General features: G+C 29.4%; 1 protein-coding gene across 1 annotated transcript in view; it reads right to left on the bottom strand.

Annotated features, from left to right (window-relative positions):
• Positions 1-23,554, bottom strand: part of LOC142323725 (uncharacterized) — a 417,400-nt gene that overhangs the window by 380,153 nt on the left and 13,693 nt on the right. Inside the window, exons 6-8 of the mRNA XM_075363881.1 lie at positions 21,619-21,726; positions 15,179-15,337; positions 7,284-7,381 (exon numbers count right to left, since the gene is read on the bottom strand). Coding sequence (XP_075219996.1) covers positions 7,284-7,381; positions 15,179-15,337; positions 21,619-21,726 — 365 coding nt within the window. The remainder of the gene's footprint in view (positions 1-7,283; positions 7,382-15,178; positions 15,338-21,618; positions 21,727-23,554) is intronic.

The raw sequence follows: 23,554 nt of genomic DNA, 5'->3' as shown, positions 1-23,554 counted from the left end.
ATCGGCTGCCACATTTTTCCGTGTTTCTCGCAGTTGTTATGTGAGATTTTTGGGGACCATTTTTGCACAGATCTTTCTCATACCAAGATCTTCAGTTAATATTAGATAAACCGTTTCTCGATCGATGTTGAGTTCTTCTGCAATCATTTTCACGGATAATCTTCGATCAGATCGTACGATTTCACGCACCCTGGTCAAGTTGACATCTGTCTGTAAGGTTGATGGTCGTCCACTGTGGTCTTCATCTTCAACATTCGTTCTGCCTTCACTAAAAATTTTATGCCACCGAAAAACTTGAGCTCTTGACATAACCACCTCTCCAAAAGCCTTCTGAAGCTTACCATAAGTTGTCATCGTGTTTACACCTGATTTAACGCAAAAAGAAGTGGCATACCGTTGCGCAATATTTTGCGGTTTCATTTCTGTGATGAGAGACACAAACACGTGTTCACTTATTACAGCACAACTCACGACTGAGCAGTTGCATCAATGTGTCGCTTGGACTAGAAGTAGCTTATAGACCAAGGTCAAAGATGGTGTGCCTATGCAAGCTGCAGGGCCACATCTTGCAAAGAAAAATCAGTCTCATTACTTTTTTGTCGCACCTCATATATAGTAACAGAGATTTGTGAGTTGAAGCACAAACTTTAATGAATTGAATTAATGAACTGTGAACTGTGAGCCTTTATCAATGTGTCAGCTGGGTTTGAACTGAATGATTAAATCAATCAAATGAATAATATTACAAAAATAATATTAAATAAATTTCTATTTAATAATAATAATGGGCTTCCTGTGGGGACTGCGTGTGAGGCTAGAGTGGTGAGGTGATGCAAGCACCTGGTGTGAGGATAGACTGATCATCACCATCAATTGGTAACAGAGTGCCCCTGGGGCACTGTTTAGGGAGGTGCAATGGGGTGCTCTTATAATATCTCAGTAAACTATTGTCTGATTTTCAGAATTCAAATGGGGTATTTGTTAATAGGTTGAAGGCTAACTTTTGCAGGCATCAGGTACACCCTTGATCTAACAGATCATGGTTATTCAGAAATGTTGTTATATCTTTGCAACTGATCTTTCAGTTTTCAAAATTCAAACAAGATATAATATAAAATTACAATGGAACAAAACTGGAACAAAAATTAATAGATATACTCAGAAAAATCGAGTAGCCTGCACTATGCCGAGACCAGCTTGAGCCTGGCGAATTCCCACAAACGATTTTAGTAAATTTTTTTAACAGTATGATCAGAGATAATGCTGTCCGCACAGGACTGAGGATCAAGCCCAGTATTGTTGAATTCGATGCTTTAGGGGAAAAGGCAAAGTAGAACAGCATATGCTGCCACTAATATTGTGCTGGACTGTGCCGGTGAATGAACTACGATAGATAGAGCTGTTGTAGATCTGAGCACTCACATCTTTGCCAAGGGCCAGGCGTACGTAGAGTGAGTCACATAAGATGATTGGAGAGTTTAGCCATTAGTTGTTTGGATCCCAGAAAATTGATGTATGATCTGCACGATAAAAAGTCTCTCAAGGAACTCAATTTCTTGAGAAATCTATAAGTTTAGATTGGTATACACCAATTAAATAAATAAATTGAAATGTTTATAGTTTCCTCATTTGACTCAATACATTAAATACGTTATTTCTATAAGTCCTCAAATCATGAATTTTTCTCACTAATCATTAAAAAGTATTAAATAATAAAAACAATTATAAAAATTAAAAAATACGATTGCCAAAAAATAAATAATAAATGAATTTAACTAAAAAAACAACAATAAATTGAACTAAAAAAAAAGAAAACAAGGTATGGAAATACTGAACTAAACATCATTATGCAGTATTTAATTATAAAATAATGTGTCACCAATCAACTTTCAGACAGTTTTAATTTGTTTAAATATATTTTTCATGTTGTAGAAATAGCAGGCAATTAAGGTTGTCTAATGATTAATTTCTCATCAGGTCATACATCAATAAGAAAATTTTGTCTTTCAACAAAAATTTTTAAATACAGTCGGCAGGTTCTGAATAGTAATTGTTCTATATTAAAGAGCTCTGAATACTAATTATCCTACATAAAGAACCCGCGACTGTATTTAAACATTTTCAGTGAAAAACAAAATTTTCTTATCGATGTAAAACCTGATGAGAACTTAATAATTAGACTACCTTAATTGCCTGCTATTTCTACAACATGAAAAATATATTTAAACAAATTAAAACTGTCTGAAAGTTGATTGGTGAGCCATTATTTTATTTAATTAAATACTGCATAATAGTGTTTAGTTCAGTATTTCCATACCTTGTTTTCTTTTTTTTAGTTTGATTTACTGTTGTTTTTTTAGTTCAATCTATTTATTTTTTTTTATTTTTTGGCAGTCATGTTTTTTAATTTTTATAATTGTTTTTATTATATGTGTCTGTGTTTCTACCAAAAATAAACAGAGAACTTAACTCAGGAACTATTATATATTTGGGGCAATGTTCATTAAATCTGTTATTAATATAGACATATTTTTTCCCAGCTTTGCCCATTCCTAAGTATTTTATTTCTCAACCTTTAACTTGTTTTGATTTGTTTACGAAAGTAAAAATGTTATTTTGAATTTTAGAAAACAGAACAATTGAATGATTTTTTTAGTTCAACTATTATTTTTAATATTTTGGGGGCTGAATTTAAAAAAAAATTTTAAACTAGATGCCAGGGATCTAAGTGAGATCCTAGGAGAATTTCAGCTCCAACACAATTTACTTTGTTTTACTTTTCAACTTCCTACACTATTTCAATTTCCTACAATCATAGGTCAGTAGGTACTATGATGAATGAATAAATGAGTGGTATTTTTAATTTAGATAATCCTATTACGAGGCTCAGCTGATAAATTTTGCACATTAGCGTGCTACAAAGAGACAAAAGGTACAATTGAGTTGGCTGTGGCAGCACATGATAGCTAAAATCCCCCTCTACAAACCTGTGATAATGCATTGAAATCCACTAACTGGTTTGTTTTCAGTAGCAGTTAAAATGAAGTCGAGTACGGCCAATATGTCAACACGGTTGACAGCATGCAGAGACTGAATTTTTAATAGCAGAAAATGTGAATCCTATGAATATTTTTCATCGTTTAAAAGCAGTTTACGATACTGAAACAATAGACAGAAGTACTGTGAATAGGTGGGTGGTGAAATTTCGTGAATGTGAATCTGGTAAACTGACAATTTGAGGACACACCTTGCAGCAGATGATCAGTTTCTGTGACTAACGAGAAACATCGAAATGAGGTGGACGATTTGCTTCAATGTGACCGGCAAATCACCCAGCAATAGCAATGTATCGCTATTCAGTTAGGCATATCTAACAAATGAGTAGGCCATATTATCGAGCAATTGGGTTACCGTAAAATCTGTACATGATGGGTACCACACAAACTCTCTGATGAATCACCACAAGCTAAAGTTTGTGCCTATTCCACATCCACCATACTCGCCAGATTTGGATCTGTGCAACTTCCACTTGTTACCTCATCTCAAGAGGGATCTCAAAGGCAATCATTACACCACTGATGATAAGGTGAAGGAAGCTGTGGCCACTTGGATCCAAGAAAGACCGCCAGAATTTTTCAGTGATGGAATTCAAAGAATTGTCACATGTTGGGATAAGTGTATCAATGTAAACAGGGATTATATTGCAAAATAACTACTGCATTTTATAACTAAGGTATTGTACTTTTATTCATTTTTTATTTAGTTCCAATATTTCTTTTCATTACTATGCTATGCACATATGTGCAAAATTTATCACCTAAGCCTCATAATAGAAAACCCAGCAAAGAGTTAGGAATGTTATGCAACTCTATTGAGGATTTTGCCCTCGACAGTCTATTACTTACGAGGAATATTATTAATAAGTCCTAAGTTTTAAAACATCATGAACTACTTTGGCATATTTTTTCTTAATTTTATTACATATTCTTGCTTATAGAATCCCAGTGCTTGCTGATTTTCTTACAAAGGCTGTTAATCAATGTTGGTTGTTCAACATAAGCAGTGGCCTTTTTTAATGGAACCATAAATCTGCTATGGGATATGCTGATTGCCAATCTAAAATTCTGAATTCCAGACCATTAAGCTAATTCACAACAGATTTCACTGTACGCTTTGGATCTCAAGCCTATATCAAAAAAATAAAACAACCTCATTTTTTTATAACTTTCTGCAGTTTGAAATGACAAATCGCAAGCAATAAATTATATCATAAAAAGGAGGGCAAAAAGAGTAAAAAAATTAACTTCAAATAAATGTATAATTTTTCTTTAACAATGTTCAACATAGAAACCAGTGATGTAGCAATGGTCATGATATTTTTAAATTACCTCTATTGGAATTTTCAAAAAGAGAACTCCTTTTAAACTTTGCTCCAGACCTAAAACTTACAGAAGCACAATCTAACAAAGAAAAACTTTATTAAAAGATCAAGTATAAAAAGAGCACTAAAAAAAAAATTCCAAGAAAGGCGGTAAAAGATTTCAAGTGTTAAAGATCGAGAATCCTCAAAAAAGAAAAACTATATGACAATTTTCTTGTATAAAATTTAGAAGAAACAAGAAATAAGATTACTAAATAAGAATCAAGAAGGAACTAAAACAAAAACACACTAAAACTTTACAGAACATAGAAAACACCTGACACAAATATAATACAGACAGGTATCTATAATTAAACAAAAGTTAAACTAAAATAAAATAAAAAAAGAAAGAAATGGTAAACAATAACATTATTGATGGGGTGGGAATAAGCTGTGCTGGGTGGAGGGCCTCTATCCCAAAAATAATGTTCTTACTCTCAGATATTTATTATTTAAAAATCATAAAATGTATGCAAAAAGTAAAATGAGGTAGAATACATATTTTTAATTGTTATACAATCCAATTTTTATAATAAAAATTATTAGTTTTTTAAAATAAAATGTTCAAAAAGATTATTTTCTTTTTATTTATATTATAAATAATACCTGTTTATTCCATAATAATTTATAGTACAATTATATGAACGTGCAAAAAAATAAAATGCAACAGTAAAAAAGGCCAAATTAAATACAAAATATTCAGTATTACTACTGAGTATAGGCAGTATAATGCATTGTTTGCCACAGAGAGAAAAACAACAATTTGTTCCTTCACACTGTGTCATATTTTTTTCTATGAACATGATATATGAAAAGCATCTAAGGTCAAAGCAGAATTAATCAGAGTTATGTTCTCTTTAGAATAATAGTATTCATTACAAGTTCAGATTGTGGTGAAAAAATTAATGGTGTCAATTGTAGGACTGAACATAATCTGCATTTTAGTGGCAATGGAATGTTCATTACTACTAGTAATTTCTGAACCTTTCTTGGAAGTGACTTAGTTTTGTATAAGATCATCTGCAACTATTATGGTTAACAACAAAAAGTAAACAGTAGATTCTTTCATTTTTAAACATATGAACAAATTGTATATATAAAAATTCTTAAACTGCATTGATAACATCCTCTTTCTGAAGCTTAACATTCTTCAGATGATCTCAATTTTGCTGTAGGTATGTCTACTGTGTGGCTCACCTGTTATTTTTTTGTAGCATTTCCATAGGGATTAACTTCTAGCAGGATTTAATGTTGTAACACATGAATTGTACTATATGCTGGTATATTAAATAAGCGAGTTTCTAAAACCTCCAGCAAACGAAAATACACCCTGAAAGATCAAATGAAATGACTAGCCACAAACCAGGAACGCTAGTAAGAAATTCTGCAAACTATCTTGGAACCTATGTAATGTGGCTGAAGGGTCATTTCATTGTAAAAATTATTTTTTATGTACTGGATGATGAGTTCAGGAACTAAAAAGGGTATTACTGGATAATGAGTCTAAAAAGGGTATTTGTCATGAGAATGTAACACTGACTTTCCTATACTGTATAAGTTCAATAACAACAAACAAAAAGACTGTGCACCATACAACTTCAGAACCAAGGACTGTGCAATTTCTCGCGTGAAATCAAGGTTTTGCGAGAGACCATTAACAGAAGTCTTGTTTATTAACAATCTTGAAAAATGAAAATGAACTTTGCCGCTTACTACTTTGCTTATCATGTAATCATTATCATAATCTAAGGTCAAGGAATACAATGATCTCACAATTTCAGATAATCAAAATAATAAATGTTTTAAGTACTTCAAAAATCTACCTATGATCATTAAGTCCCAAGTAACTGAATAAAATACATCAATTCAATTTCAGGAACATTAATAACATAATCTGATAATAAGAATTAGTTCATAAACATAGCTTTTGTTAACACAAAATTTTTCCAAGTAGAAAAATTGTATGACTACCTCAAATTTCTCTTAAACTGGCCATTTTTTAAAAATATTAATTGTGCACCAATATTGTATTCTAACAAAACTTTTCTTCCATTATTCATATTTTTATACTTAAAAACCAGTTTTTTTTTTCATACCTGTATGTTTGAGGTCTAGTTTTCATGGCCTAAGCCTTTTTAATTTAAACATAGTTTATAATTAATGAGTAGTGAATAAAATATTTTAGACAGAATTAATTATTCCTACAATATTCAGCCTACAAATGGAAAAAATAATTTTACAATCTTGTGACACATTAAACTATTTCTATTCCTACAATTAGGAACAATTTTAAAAATTAATTTACAGTGGAAAGCACAGGCTCTAGAACAACATGTTAACAGCATGTAAAATTCAATAACAATGATCTGGAGAACACTCTTGAGGAATTGAAATAAAACTCACAAGGGCATCATTAAAACATTATTAGATAAGTAGAGAGGGACTAAGGAGACTGTTGTAGAATCTTTACATACATCTAAAACAACAGTGAATATCTCCAACATCAAAGATACTCCTCTGCTTAATGATATGTCCTCAAGTTATAGGCTTACCTACTCTACTGTCCATTCAAAAAATATTTTTACATTCTTTTGTCCATCAATAATTCCAACACGTGGACCATCATTATGGAATATCAGAAGAAATTTTCTTTATTAGAATGATATGAATTCCACAAAATAAACAATACTTAAGAGCATCTTTTATTTATATTGACTTCACCCCTATTCTTTGTTTAAAAGTCACAGTTTTTAAGTATTGGGTTCAACTGACAGTACAGAGTAAAAAATGATCAATCTGAAATGAGAAGAAGACATACAAACCAACAAACTATAACCGAGTCTTAAGTAACACAAAAACTTACCTCAGCAGTAAGAAGAACACAAGATACTACACCTAGCGACCACCAATCAACTGCATGTCCATAACCAGTGTGTGAATCCAAATCATAAATTTCAGGTGCTGTAAGTATATAGAATTTATTACAAAAAGTAAAAGTTTAATGTAAAATATAGTACACAATTATGGTATAAAATATAGTTCTTATGGTACTATAAAATAATATACTATTATAAAATATACTATTTATGGTATACAAGAGAAACTACCATCATTAATGCTCCTAGTTTTCAGAAGTAATTTAATAAACTTTGATGAACTAAATATCTCTCCTGCAGTTTTCGTCCAAAGATATTTTTTTTAAATTTATACTGCAATTAGGAAGTTTTGACAATAACATGTGCAAAAATTGAGAGTAAAAAAATTATATCAAAAAATGTATTATTAGTTTCGTGATTTTTTACAAATGTAACAGGTTAGCCAAAATATTCAAAGAAATTTTTTAAAAATTATTTAATTTAAAAATGTCATGAACAAATATAAAGAGAATATCTCAGTAAACAGTTTAACATGACTGTAATCAAATACTTATGAATATTAGAGGAAACAATAAGAAATTAATATAATAAAAATTGAATTTTTGTATAATAATTATTACATAATTTATAGTAGAATCATATTTTTTTTAGTATAAAAAGAAAAGTTATAAATAGGAATACATACTAATTTTATGTAATTTATTTTTAGACTGGTTTCAATAAAAAAGAGATGAAAAGAAAGCAATTATTTATTTTATAATTTTTGTTTGGGTTATTATTAATCATGGAAAGAAAAATTTATTTAAAACAATTGATATTTTAAATAAATTAACATGAATTATTTTTTATCTTTTTAACATTAATTCATGATTATATATATATATATACACACTCTCATCTCATCATATTTTTAAACCTAACAATAACTATTACAAAAGGAAAAAATTCCATTCTTTATCAAAAGAATCAATATCTCAACCTAATACTTTAATCATAAATTAAATAAATAAATTTTGAAAAAAAAGTCTTAAAAAAAATACATTTAAACATTGTAAAAGACTTTGTTTAAAAAGACAATACACTGTCTTTTTTTAAATACACTGTCAAACATGCTAATGGACCATGATTACAAGTATAAGAATACGTCATGAGCACAAATGTACCGATGAGTTGGATTGAGAAAGTTAAAAATACCATGACAATATTTAAATAATAACAAACAATATCTTATTAAAAATGTTCTGGAATACATAAACAAATTTCTCTAAGTACACATTGATCTATGCTGTATGAATAGAAACCAGCTTGAACAAAGGTACAATAAACACAAAAAGCTCTCATTAACTATGTTAATCATAATATATGATAATCATATTATATTATTGTTAGCATAATATAATGTTAATGTTAAATTATTTATAATGTTATCCACAGTCAATCACACATTCACAGCATTAATAACAATCGAGATATTCTAAATAAGCACAAAAAGGGACTAATCTTAAATATACTTGAATATTATGAAATTTCAAACACTTGCAAAGCATACATGCACTAAGCAAACAAACTCATTTCAATTTTATACACTCTTTGATCACATCTTAAATACATGACTTTCTCAATTAAAAAACTGCCATAGTTAGGAGCCATGGGGTATAATAGCAGCACCAGTTACTGAAGGCAGAGATCAATTAATGACAATTAGATGTAAGTTAAAAACCTTCAGTTTAAACATAGATTTAGTTCAGTTGTCATAAAACTTTAATACTTTTGTATAATACCCTTACTAATATTCTTTAATTGTTGTACTTTTTTTTATTAACATGATATTTTACATACATTTTCCCAAACAAACAACAGAATTAAACACTAATACAACAGTACTTCATCAATAGAAATACCAATATCAATCACATAAAATAAAAACATGTATAAATGTTACACGTTTACTCAAAAAGGTAATATAATACAACTGTAGTTAAGATAATATATGGTATAATTTAATTGCATACAAAGATCTAATTTTAAAATAAATCCAACTGATGATGGAATCACAAATAAGGAGTCATCTAATTCCCATCACAGGTTCTAGTAGTGCATTCTTAATCTGTCCTACTTAATTCTTATTCTGTTGGTATGATTTGTAATTTTTCAAGTTATATAGAATATTTTTTAAGCAAGGGAAGCTGAAATGGAAACTTGCAGCTTGAAACTCTCATACTGTTCCTGACCCCAAGTATTTGTGATAATTCTAATGTTCTTTTGGCTGTTCTACTATAAAATCTAAAATGGAAATGATCTTTAATGGGATTATCAACATTGCACATTTTGTAGGGATTTATTTCCTGAATTCTTCTGATGCTCTCTGATCAGCCCATTCATTTAAAAAATTTGTACTAAAAATTCTACAGATTAACTTCAATCAGTACATACATTTCAGCAGTTAAAATCTGAAAAGCCATTTCTGATTTCACCACAACTAATTTTAAGATAGTTCTGAAATTGACTGACAACAATGTACAATGATGATCATTTTGATAATTTTCTTTTCCCTTTTAATAAAATGTCATAATGTTTGCTAACTTTGCAAATTTAAATGGTTATGTAGATAATTCATGATGTATAAGACTGTAATATAAGATTTTACCTATAGCTAATTACAATGTTACTTTCCAAGGTATGACTATGGTTACTGTAATAGCACAGCTATATCGGGAAAGTATATTGTTCAGCCAAAATTTTGGGTATTGGGGTTTCTGCAAATGTCAATGTTTCAAGACTTCTTATTAAAAAACACAAAAAAAGTTATAGAAATTTTCAGAAGATGTACGTACAAACATATGAAGGTACATGTGTTGAATTGTATTTTGATTAATACCTTTGTACTGGCTCAACATAGATTCTTTAAAAATGATTCAAAAAAATTATTACATGGAGCATTGATGATATTAAATTAAGGGAAGGGGTAGTTTTTGCCACTTTTACTTTTCATTTTTTATATTGTAGTGATAGAAAATTGGGCTTTAATAATTATATTAAAGTATAATTATATTATATTAGTACTTTCATTAGAAAGTACTAATTTAATCTAATTATTTAAATTTCCAGAGTTTTAAGTCAAGTTTTTTTAAGGGTGGGAATAGTCAACATTATTTCTAAACAGTTTTTGCTCCATAACTTGAAAACCTGTAAAGGGACCAAAAAATTTTGAAATTTGCCACAAGAATTTGACTATATACATCCCAGCTTTGGTCAGATTTTTTACCCTATCAAACAAGGGGGCATAATAGTACCATTCTTTTTTTTTTATTACACTATAATTTCTGTTAGCCTTGTTGAATAACATTCCATTAAACTTACTTATAAGTAGGCCAACTTACTTATTTATTTGTTAATTCAAAATTATAAAGACTTACTTTTATTATATGAAAATATTTAAACCATAGAGAGATTATAGTTAAATAATACAGAACTAGTTTTACGAAACTCAGGCCTTTAATACGTAATTAACAAAATCGTCTACCAAAGTATTTTCATTTCTTTGGTTTTCTTCCCATCTTAAAGATGAAAAAAAGGGATCTTTCTAATTTTAAAAGGTTAGATTACACTGGTAGACAAAAAAAAATTTTTTTTAATATTTGTCTAAGTATGATACCATTTCTTGAATTGCTTTTTTGTGCACATTACAGGTTTGTAAATACAATTTTTCTATCACCCTTAATTTTAAATAAATTATGCTTCAAAAGAAATTAAGGGAATATTGTTAAAATCTACAAAATTTATAATTTTGCATGGCCATAACTGTGTTAGAATGATTTTGTTGATGCTTTTCTTTTATAAATATCCTCAGGCACATCCCAAGGTGCCCAACAGTAATCAGCTAGCATGATAGTATTCCATTTTCCTTTATAGCGGCTTTCCATCACAATCCATCTCTGAAATGTCTTGGTGGAAATGTTCACCGTGTTCATCACTTATGTCTCCGAGGTTGTCCAGGAAAAAATCCAGATGTGAGTGGAGAAAATCTACTTTTAAAGACATATTACATCCCATAGCTCTGTATGAAGTAAGAAGTTGATTAACAATATCATGGTAATTGTCAGATTTTTGTTTGCCAAGAAAAGTTTTGCAAACGTCTTTAAATGAAGCCCAAGCTGCACTTTCTACATTATTTAACATTGAGTTAAATACATCATCTTTCACCAACTCTCTTATCTGAGGACCAACAAATATTCCTTCTTTAATTTTTCCTTCACTTACACTCGGAAATTTCTGCCTGACGTACAAAAATCTGCGACTATCGTTCTTCATTGCTTTTACAAACTTTTTCAACACATATGTTCCAGCTATGTTTTTATAATTTATTTTTTCAAGAATGTCTTTCATCACTTCATATGTCTCTTTCAAATTAATACCATAAGCGATTGGTATCAAAGGATATTTGTTACCGTTGTATAGTAAAACCACTTTTAAACTACACTTGAACGAATCTATGAAAAGGCGCCAGTCCTCAGGTTTATGAACTTGTCCGAGTCAATATTTGTGCAATAAACCAAATTATTTTCATCAATAAAGTACTGAGAAAGTTCTTTTTGTCGGCTTTGTAAACCTGAAATATTTTTGTATTTTTTTGACGTAAATTCCAATCTTGCACTCTTGCTCCTAACACTTCAGTTGATTTTTTGATAAATTTAAATCCCAAACCAAGTCATTTAATTCACCTTGTGATATAAGATGTGGCTTGGCTTATTCAAATATAATTCAAAATCAAAATCATTGTTGTCTTCTTCAGTACTGCCTGATTCTTCATCGCTGCTTTCGAATCATACATTCACAGGTGGCTCAGGAACTGGAATAATTTCACTATGAGGTACAGGCCTGATTGCAGATTGCAATGAAGGGTATTTTACAGTATGTTTACATTTTTTAGAAATTCCAGACACACTTGTTAAACAAAAGTAACAATTGGTTACATGATCATTTGGTTCACGCCAAACCATAGGTACACCAAATGGCAAAGCCTTCTGTGTACCTTTCAGCCATTCTCTTAAATATACAGAACAATTAGCGCATACTATATGAGCCCATGTCCCATCCTGAATGCCAATTTTACAATGAAAGTACAAATGATATACATTTTTAATTAAAGGTGTAATGCTTTTTCTATTTGATTTTACGGTAAACTCACCACATACATAAGGAAAGGCATCCATATCATTTACACAATTTCAAGGCATTATGACACTGCACTGTTAACAAACTTAAGACAACAATAAGACTGAGCAAAATTAATTCATTCCTAAATTCAGTGCTTAATACAAACAACACAGCTGTGTTTTCAGCTACATGTTTTGACCTGCACAGACATGAATAATCTTGTTCATGAAGGCTCACTCTTCAGTATTAGATATGATGTGACTATGATATGATTTAATTATTTATCTAGTATTGTTTATTCATAGCTTACAAATTACGTTAACAAGGTTAAACAATAAAAAATGAGCTAACAAAATACAATATAGGAGCTTAAAATGCTAATTATACGTTGAAAAATGAAAAAATCCTTTAATTAAAATTTAAAATTTTTTTGAAAATGGTGGGTGATAGAAAGATTCTGAGTTCATATTTGTTTTCAGCATCAAAAACCAGATTAAAATCACATATCGCATGATAGGAAACAAAAATTATGTTTATCAGTGTTATGTGCTAAGTTACTTAATAAATATATCTGATCTGCATTGAGTTAGTTCATTTAATAAGTTTGTTTGTTAAATTTTATAAGCTTATACATTTTATTTTGTTCAAGTTCATTGATATGTTTGTTTTTTATGTATTATGTTTAAAACTGTCATGTTGTACTTAATATCTTTGTATGTATTTCTATAAGATTATTCAGAAAAATTGTTTTTGTTGTACGACTTGAATGTTTTTTTTTGTCTCTAAGTGAATATCCATCATATGTATCAGATATATTATTCAACTACAACTTAAACAATCTCACATTCTTTTTATGAAGAGAAAAACTAACTTATGATGAAATAAGAACAGTACTTACAATTTAAGATTTAAAAAAAAAATCCGAGTTGGTTATAACCAAGGCAATAAAAACTTCACTGAAGAAGATGGCGATAAAATTAGCCTTTGGAAGAATGATTTCATACTATTTGAAAGTAAGTTATCTGCATTTTAAATAATTTAAAACTATTAATAATTTACCATACTATTCAATAATTATTTTTTATTATATTTCTTACTATTATATACAAAGAAAACCTTTGCTAAACAGTTTTTTTTTTTTTAATAAATAGGAGGTGCTCAATATCATTTACAAAGAAATAAAAATCTAAATTAAATGAGCAATTTGACTGTTAAAGTTATAATCAGTAGATAAAAGGGAACTAGTACAGATAATATTAAAGGAAATATTAAACAAAAATAAAATTGATAAAATCAAATTAATAAATAAAACAATTTATAAATTAATATCAAATACTCTGAATATTACTTACAAATCTTAGGGAATATAAATTTCTGAACTATGTTAGCCAGACTGACATATCACTAAATTCAAAAAATTTATATACTCCAATTTGGAGTAGAAGTTGAAGACCAATTTGGTTTCAGGAAAAGTATAGGGACAAGGGAAGCAATTTTAGGCCTCAGATTAATAGTAGAAGGAAGATTAAAGAAAAACAAACCAACATACTTGGCGTTTATAGACCTAGAAAAGGCATTCGATAACGTAGACTGGAATAAAATGTTCAGCATTTTTAAAAAATTAGGGTTCAAATACAGAGATAGAAGAACAATTGCTAACATGTACAGGAACCAAAGAGCAACAGTAACAATTGAAGAACATAAGAAAGAAGCCGAAATAAGAAAGGGAGTCCGACAAGGATATTCCCTATCTCTGTTACTTTTTAATCTTTACATGGAACAAGCAGTTAATGATGTTAAAGAACAATTTAGATTCGGAGCAACAGTACAAGGTGAAAAGATAAAGATGCTACAATTTGCTGATGATATAGTAATTCTAGCCGAGAATAAAAAGGATTTAGAAGAAACAATGAACGGCATAGATGAAGTCCTACGCAAGAACTATCGCATGAAAATAAACAAGAACAAAACAAAAGTAATGAAATGTAGTAGAAATAACAAAGATGGACCACTGAATGTGAAAATAGGAGGAGAAAAGATTATGGAGGTAGAAGAATTTTGTTATTTGGGAAGTAGAATTACTAAAGATGGATGAAGCAGGAGCGATATAAAATGCCGAATAGCACAAGCTAAACGAGCCTTCAGTAAGAAATATAATTTGTTTACATCAAAAATTAATTTAAATGTCAGGAAAAGATTTTTGAAAGTGTATGTTTGGAGTGTCGCTTTATATGGAAGTGAAACTTGGACAATCGGAGTACCTGAGAAGAAAAGATTAGAAGCTTTTGAAATGTGGTGCTATAGGAGAATGTTAAAAATCAGATGGGTGGATAAAGTGACAAATGAAGAGGTATTGCGGCAAATAGATGAAGAAAGAAGCATTTGTAAAAATATAGTTAACAGAAGAGACAGACTTATAGGCCACATACTAAGGCATCCTGGAATAGTCGCTTTAATATTGGAAGGACAGGTAGAAGGGAAAAATTATGTAGGCAGGCCACGTTTGGAATATGTAAAACAAATTGTTAGGGATATAGGATGTAGAGGGAATACTGAAATGAAACGACTAGCACTAGATAGGGAATCTTGGAGAGCTTCATCAAACCAGTCAAATGACTGAAGACAAAAAAAAAATATACTCCAAATCATATTTTACAATAGTACATACAACTCCATATCATACTACCATACTAAACAATATTATAACAATCTAAACTATTCATACCCATATATTGATGTGTTCCACACAATGTTCTTGTTCTGGAATTATATGGCAACCATTTAGCAAGACCAAAGTCAATAAGTTGTGCGTGACCATCCTCGTCCAACAGTACATTTTCCAATTTCAGATCTCGATATATGACTCCAGAATTATGCAAAAAATCTAAAAACAAAAAATTGTAACTTTAAATTCAAAATGTTTAAAAAACCAGAATAAATGAGCAACAATAAACAAAAAGAAGCATTATTTTTTTAAAAATACATATGAACAAATTTCCCACAAACAGCATTGAAAATTAACTTGCAATTTATAAGTTATTTAATAAAATTGTTATTATTATTATTCCTATTACACAAAATTCTTATAACACTACAATATTCTTCCTATAACCTTAGTATCCTTGTTATTGTTATACCTATATTACACAAGAAATATTATCTACATAGTTAACTCTGGAAGATTTTTGAACTTATTTAAATTAACAGTTCACATAATCTTTATTTCTTTAATAACATAACTAATACTTTTAAACTTTTAGTTTGGAAGCTAAAATTTTTATTTTAGAAGCACAAAGAATCCAAATTGTGAAACAGTATTTAAAAAATGGCTTGTGGTTAAAAAAATAATCCAAGGTTGCTAAAAATTATAAATTATATCAATATATATAATAACATTCAACACTTCCTACATTTTAACTACACTGCTGTTTTATATTGATCTAAACTTGCTTCCTCAAAGGCAAAATTTAAAATAAAGAAAAGTTTGTTTCACTGTATTTTTTATTATAAACCATCATTTTTTACACATAAGAACCAGTTGTAACCCTCAAAATAACTTTACAATGCATAATAAAAATGTCATTAAACTTGCATATTCTATTACAAAACTAGATAGTTCTTGAAACATTATTTCACAATTAATCTTGAAACAATGTTTCATAGTGTGGAATGGAATAGAATGTTAATGATTTTATGAAACATAGAGTTGAAAAATAATTTAGAAGAATATTAGTTTCAATTATTTATTTAAGTACAATAAAAAATTAGTTTAAGTAGTTTCTTATCTGTTTAAGTAGTTTGTTATTTGTAGTTGCATATTCAACAATTTTATTATACAGGTGGCCCATAAGTAGTAGAATGCAATTTGAATTTGCCATATCTTCTACCAGAAGTGCATTTTCTGATGGGTTTAACTTTCCATATAGCAGAGGTGTCATATTGCAATGTTCCAAAAGTGTTTTTTTGGAGCAATGAACTTGGTACGTACGCTTGTACTCGCAACCAACAACATGCAGGAAGTTCATTGCTGTATGCATCTGGAGTATGGACCGGATGCACCAAAACCGAAGACCATTGCATGTTTAAACAAATACTTCGATGCAACTAGCGCCGTACTGGATATGTCACATGCAGGGAGACCAAAAACTGTCAACAAGGTTGAGAACAAGGAGTGGCTGCAGCAGGTGTTGGTGTTGTCACCCCAGAAATCCAAATCAACACACCATCTGTCCACAACATTGACAATTCCCATTCATTACAGCAAATGCTCACAGATATGAAATTGAAACCATATCATCCGAGACTAATCAATAGGTTGAATGAAGATGATCCTGATCGCTGTCTGCAGTTTGCTGACGAGTGGCTCACCAAGTTGAAGAAGACCCACAGTTGTAACACAGTGTGGTGTGGACTGATGAAGCCAAATTTTACCTGTGCGGTAGTGTAAACAGAAAAAGTAGTATTTACTGGCATACGTCAAATCTAAATTTCAAATGTGGTAGTCGAGTACAATGATAAAAGTCCCATCATCATGGTCTGGAGAGGTGTTAGATACCAAGGAGTCATTGGGCCTTTCTTCTCTGAATATGGTGTCAATGGTGAGAATTACCTGGAGCTAATTCAGGACATTGTTTACCCTTTACTTCAACAGAGAGACCTCTTTGATTAGTTGTGGTGACAGTAGGATGGATACTATTTCATGAATCCACAACTTTTGAAACACAGAACTAGACAATACTGTAAAGAAATTGATGGGTTGATATAAGTTAAGTGGTTTTAAGATGAAACCAAGAGGAGATAGAGATATGGAGATAATTTGTTAAAGAAGATTAAGATTGGTGGGCCACATATTGATTATATAAGGTAGTTTCTAAAAAGGTAATTATTTTTTATAAGCATACATTTTTCTTGGCTATATATTATAACTAGTATCATGTTCTTGTTTCCCTTCCAATAACAGAAGAGTTATGGATTTATGAATCATATGTGAAACATTATTTCCATTCAAACTGTTCATCAGTGAATAGTATAAAAATGTCAAATATTGCCTTTTCTTTAAAGAATTGCCTTAAGACATTTGCACTGCATGAAAAGAGTATAGTGAAACAATGAAAAAAAAAAAAAAATTAATGGTCTTTTCTTTATTATTAAAAATGAAGCAAACATTGAGTATGTCTAAAAGTTTAGTAGAAAATCTATTGAATTAGCACCAGAGGGGATAATATCACTAGACAGTTATCACATTATTTTAAAATTCATTTTTGTATTGAATGCATTATGATTTTCAATAAATTGTCTACTGATCAGAAAGAAACATAAATAATACTGAGAGAAACATTATATATATTATCTCCCAGCATGGCATCAGTTTATTCTCACTTGTTTCCTTGCATGAAAATGACTCTGACGGAAAGCAATGAAAGGACACTAGTGATATTACTGGTGGTATGACAAACCAGCTGAAACAAGTTTCCATGAATGGGATTTAAGAATATATCCAAACACATTATGAACACTGACTAAAATAAAGGAAACTACTATGAATGACGCATATGTTGTTTTATATACATTGCTACTATGAATGAAAATAACATTTGTTATTTAAAAAATTTTAGTATTCAAAAAACCTCTTCTTTGATAACACTGCTTTATGTATATGTCATGTGATGGGAAATTTTCATTCTATCTAATCAAGTAATGGCACAATTAACCAGAACCTGTAATATCCCTCACACACAAGATCATTTAATAATTTTCGACAAACATACGATATTACAGGAGCAAGATTCTTCACATTCTCCAGATTTTTACAACAGGGACCTAAAAATATCAAGAACATCTCAAAATGAAAGGAGTTTGGACCCAAAAGGATGGGTAATCTTGTTTTACTCCAAGGCAACATGTAAGATTTTTAATGCACATAGATTAAATGGAAATAGGAAAACAATATGAATTCTTGGTTACATGCATCATTAACATTTATATTAAATAAAATGGAGTACTAAGGCTGCACCTACGATATTTTAATAGATAATTTTCTAGATCAGCTATATGTTTTTTTTATACATTTAAACTGCACATACTAATTTTTATTTTTTGTTAACCTTTCAACTAAATTCAACACTCTTCTCACAAAACCGCTAGTAATTTTGTGTTTATTTCATTAAAACTTGAATTTTCTAAATCATATAAGCAGGTATGTTTTACTAAATTTTAAATTGATAGACAGTAAAATTTGATTGTGTACAACAACATCATTTTACATTGACAAGAAAAAATAATGATAAAAAATAAAAGGAGAGTACACAAAAAATACTGCACGTTCAAAATGATTTACATAAAATGTAAGCAGAAATGCTGCTGAACACAGGGTGAATGATGGTATAAGAAAAATACACATGAACTCATACAAAATGCTAAAGATCCATCAGTTTACTAAATGAAAAATCGAGCTGCTGCATTTACAGTCATTACAAACAGAATTTTCAGCAGTTAATCAGTATATTAAACTACTTCATATAAAATCGTTTTATATATTTGTCAACATCCATTTAACAGACATGATACCCTTAAAAATACTATAATAAAAATACCATTGGAGCCTTAATTTAATAAAGAAGCAATTATTCGTATAAATAAATGTTAAGCTTACAGAGATGTTATTAAAAAAATGTCCAAACAGTTTGACCTAACAGCATGAAATGCTGAGTTGAACAAACTCTGTGGCTGAAGAATGATTCTATTGTGAACTAGATACCTATAAGAATTCTTAAGTACTACACATTTATATTTTACTATCAATTTAGATCATTCATTCTCAAGGTGGGCGATAATGCCCCCTTGTGGGTGCTGGAGGCCTTCAGGGGGGGCGGTAGAAGACCAACAGAAAATTGGGGACGTTCAGGCGGTATAGGAAGGTCATGGCTGATTAAAATAATCTGATGTGGACACCACATGACTTCCTTGTACGTCTATTAAATTACATATACAAATTTTTGCTGCACTTCATTTAAACTTATTTTATATGAAAGTTAGATACGATCCTCCAATTCTTTAACAATAAAAGTGAACAATTACACAATTGCTAAAATATTAGTTTTTATTTACATCAAATATAAACACAAATTAATACAATTATTAATTCAACAATCTTATCTTTAATATTAGGCTAGAGTAAAAGTACCTTGATTACTCTTTAAATAAATTGTTTACTAAATAATCCAAAAATAAAAACTGATTATTTTATACACTGTAAGGTCAAAACTAATATTTTTAACCAATATACATGAGTACACTAAACAGAATAGTTTAATAGTATTAACTTTTATTTATAAGATACACCAGAAATCTGAAATACACACCAGAAATCTTGTGCATATTATGCACAAGTGAAAGTTTTTTACAATAATCACTAAATTGAATACAATTCAAAAATGTATTTTATTTTTCTGTCAAATAATTAAATAAAATTATTTAAAAAAATAAATAAACAATTTTATAAGAATTTGCTAAGAAAATCCAAAAATAATACGATTCTAAATTATAATTTTCAATTTATATTAAATAATCAGATGTTTCACCAAATCTATTATTTTTATTTTATTTTACTTCTAATTTTATTTCAATAATAATTTTTTTACAATCATGGGTTAATAATAAATGAAGATAGCATTCCCATCGTCGTATTTGTCTGAATGTGGATTTAGTGCTGTAATAACGTTGCTAACAAAAAAAGAGAAATCGACTGCATGTTAGCAAATGCGACTTACGACTTTTTTTTACGTAAATTTGAGCCTGATGTTAACAAACTCATTAAAGCACATCAAATTCATCCTTCACATTAATGCAAGTGTAATTTTTCAATTGAAAGCTTTGTTTTAATTGTTATATTGTTACATTGAATATGCTATCTTTATTGTTGTTTTACAGAGTGTTTCTAAAATGGTGGGCTGAGTATACTTTTTTGGATTCTACTTGAAAAACTAAACAAAAAATATCTTAAGAAAAATGGTAATTTCTCCTTCGTTCTCCTCCTATCCGCCATTTTGTTATTTTTATATAAAAATTTATCTCAAGTTCGGATAGACGAATCACATTAATATTTGGTAAGCGTCTTTGTAATAAAGTTTTACATTTAGCAAAAAATGAGGACTTAAATACCTTCACAAATTACAAAATGGTGGCCATGTTTATCTTTCAATCCGTTATATCTCTATAAATATAAGTTTTTGCTAAAATATTAAGCCTATTATTTTGAACAAAATGTAATTTATTTTTTAAAATCGGTTAACAAATATCCGAGTTATGGCAGAAAATTGATGTTTTAATTTTGTGTCTGTTTTCATGTCCTCCACTTTACGTTTAATTCGATCAAATATATTATATATATATATATAATATTAGAATTAACAATAAATAAAAACAATTAATATTTCATCGAATTGAATGTGGAGGACATGAAAACACACGCATAATTACATCAATTTTCTGCCATAACTCAGCTATTTTTTAACAGATTTTCAAAAATAAAAATGTAATTTTGTTCAAAATGTATATTTTAGCAAAAACATACATTTTGATAAAACTTATATTTATAGAGATAAAACGGATTGAAAAATACATATGGCCACCATTTGGTAATTTGTGAAGGTATTTAAGTCCTGATTTTTTGCTAAGTGTAAAACTTTATTACAAAGACGCTTACCAAATATTAATGTGATTCGTTTATCTGAACTTGAGATAAATTTTTATATAAAAATAACAAAATGGTGGATAGGGGGAGAACGAAGGAGAAATTACCATTTTTTTAAGGATATTTTTTGTTTAGTTTTTCAAGTAGAATCCGAAAAAGTATTGCCAGCCCACCATTTTAGAAACATCCTATATAAATACAATTGTAATTTTTTTGAAAGCAATTTTAATAAAAATACTTCCAAATAATATACGTTTTAACTGTTCCCATTTAAAATGTAAGTTTCAACTCAGAAATAGGATATGCCACATTTAAAAACAATAATTGCAATTATTATTTTTAACAAATGGTAAGTTTAAAAATTCTGGGAGGCAATAGGCGAAAAAGTTGGAAAATCAATGATTTAGATCCTAAATCAATGATTTTTATCCTAAAGCACAGAAAAATAAATAAACATGAATATTTTTATTTACCCAATGCTAAAGCGATTTCAGCTATGTATATAGCTGCAAGTTCTTCCGGTAAAGCTCCATACAGTTGACATAACGTCAATAATTCACCACCACTCATATAATTGCTCACTAGAAAAAGATTAATTAACTTTATTTCAGTTATGATGTGTTAGATAATTAGACATGAAAATTCATAAACTTATTAAAATTACAATATAGGAAGAATAAATTGATTGTATTTGTCTATAGCATTGATTTTGCTAAATGCTGATTTAATTTTACTTCAATCTGGGATACTAAGGGTTTTTCAATAATTAGTTTTTATTTACACTTTTTACAGCAACATAGTTGAAACTTGGAATAAGATAGAAATAACAGATACAAACTCATTTATTATGAAGGTAAGTTGAATAATAAATATGAAAATCTTCTGATATGGTATTGCTTTACTTAGCTTTGATGTATAGGTAGCTTGTTCAAAAACCAGCTACGTGCACGAAGCCATGTTAAATCCTAGATATTTAGAGTCAGGATTCTTTGCTGTCAGCAAAAAACAGAGAATAGATGGTGACTGGGAGGATGAACAAGTAACTAATGTAATAAGAATTTGCTTGTATAGCTGGAGCTCTATCTACCCAACCATGGGTATGAAAAGGAAACCATTTAATTGCATATAATGATTAAAGTTATATTTTTTTATGCTACTAATAATACAATACCAAACAGATTTTAATTTTCAGCATGAAACCATTAAAAATAAAGTATATTCTAAGATTCCAACCTCAAACCTAAATTAATGCATTCGAAACTGAGAAACTCAACTACTTTTTATTTGCAATATTTTTTTTTATACAGCTAAGACAAACATACATTGAACATCAATCATTTCAACATACAATCATTTCATCATACCTTGAACAGGAACTAAGATTCCAACACCATTTATCATGAAAAAACCCGAAAACATCGTTTCAGAGGGTGTTTTACAGTTTGTTGGATATGCTCAGGTCTCAAAGGTTCACTATCACCTCATCTCATGACATTTTCTTTGTAAACCTGCTCAAATAAATGAGTTTCATCACTAAAAATTACCTTCTTCCAGTGATCAGCAGCCTATGATTTATATTTTTGGGCTCATGATAAACATTTATTCTTCATTTTAGGAGTTAAAGATTGTTTTTTCATTGTTCTTCTTGCCTTCCTGCCAGCTTCCAGAAGCCAACGATGAAAAGTTTAACTACTAATATCAAAACTAGTTGCCAGTAAATCTCTTTTATGGTCTGACCTTGTTTTTCTTGGATTAATTTTACTACTTCTTATTAGAATTTTATTAGTTCTTGAAGTAGTTTTCCATTTGCGCTTGCAATTCCCTCCCTTTTTTGAAGACGATAATCCAGATTCTTTGAATGTTGTCAGAACTCTTGATACACTTGATTTGCCTACACCAACTGCAGAAGTGATATCTCTCACTGTCATAAGAAGTGTGATCTTTAAAAGTAATAATTTTTGCACGCTTTCTCAGAGTAATATCCGTTTTTAAATACATGAAAGCAACACTTTTTACACAGAGCGCAAAAACTAGTATCCACCTGCCGTACTCAAAGGCTCACAACTGAAGCTAAGGTGATTACTTCCACTTTAAAACCAATCAAAGTGCTTTATTATTGTCAAGCTCGAAGAGTCACACCACCTCAAGGTAGATAAAAATAATTTAAGGTGACTTCAGACATAACTGCCAATCACATAACAATTCAGAGAAAAAAATGTCTTGTCTCAAAAGTAGAACTCAGTAATTCCAAATATATATAGGGATTTTTTTTATAATTTTATTTTTTTGAGTGGTTTAAATTTAGTTAATTGTATTGTAAGAAATAATTACATTTTATTTTAGAATAAGTTTTTTAAATATTTTTTCTATCAGGAAATACTTATTTTTTATTCTTTTTTCCTCAAAATA

Source organism: Lycorma delicatula, chromosome 4, assembly GCF_047948215.1.
Source record: "Lycorma delicatula isolate Av1 chromosome 4, ASM4794821v1, whole genome shotgun sequence".
Lineage (NCBI taxonomy): Eukaryota > Metazoa > Arthropoda > Insecta > Hemiptera > Fulgoridae > Lycorma > Lycorma delicatula.
This window is presented reverse-complemented; position numbering and strand designations above follow the sequence as displayed.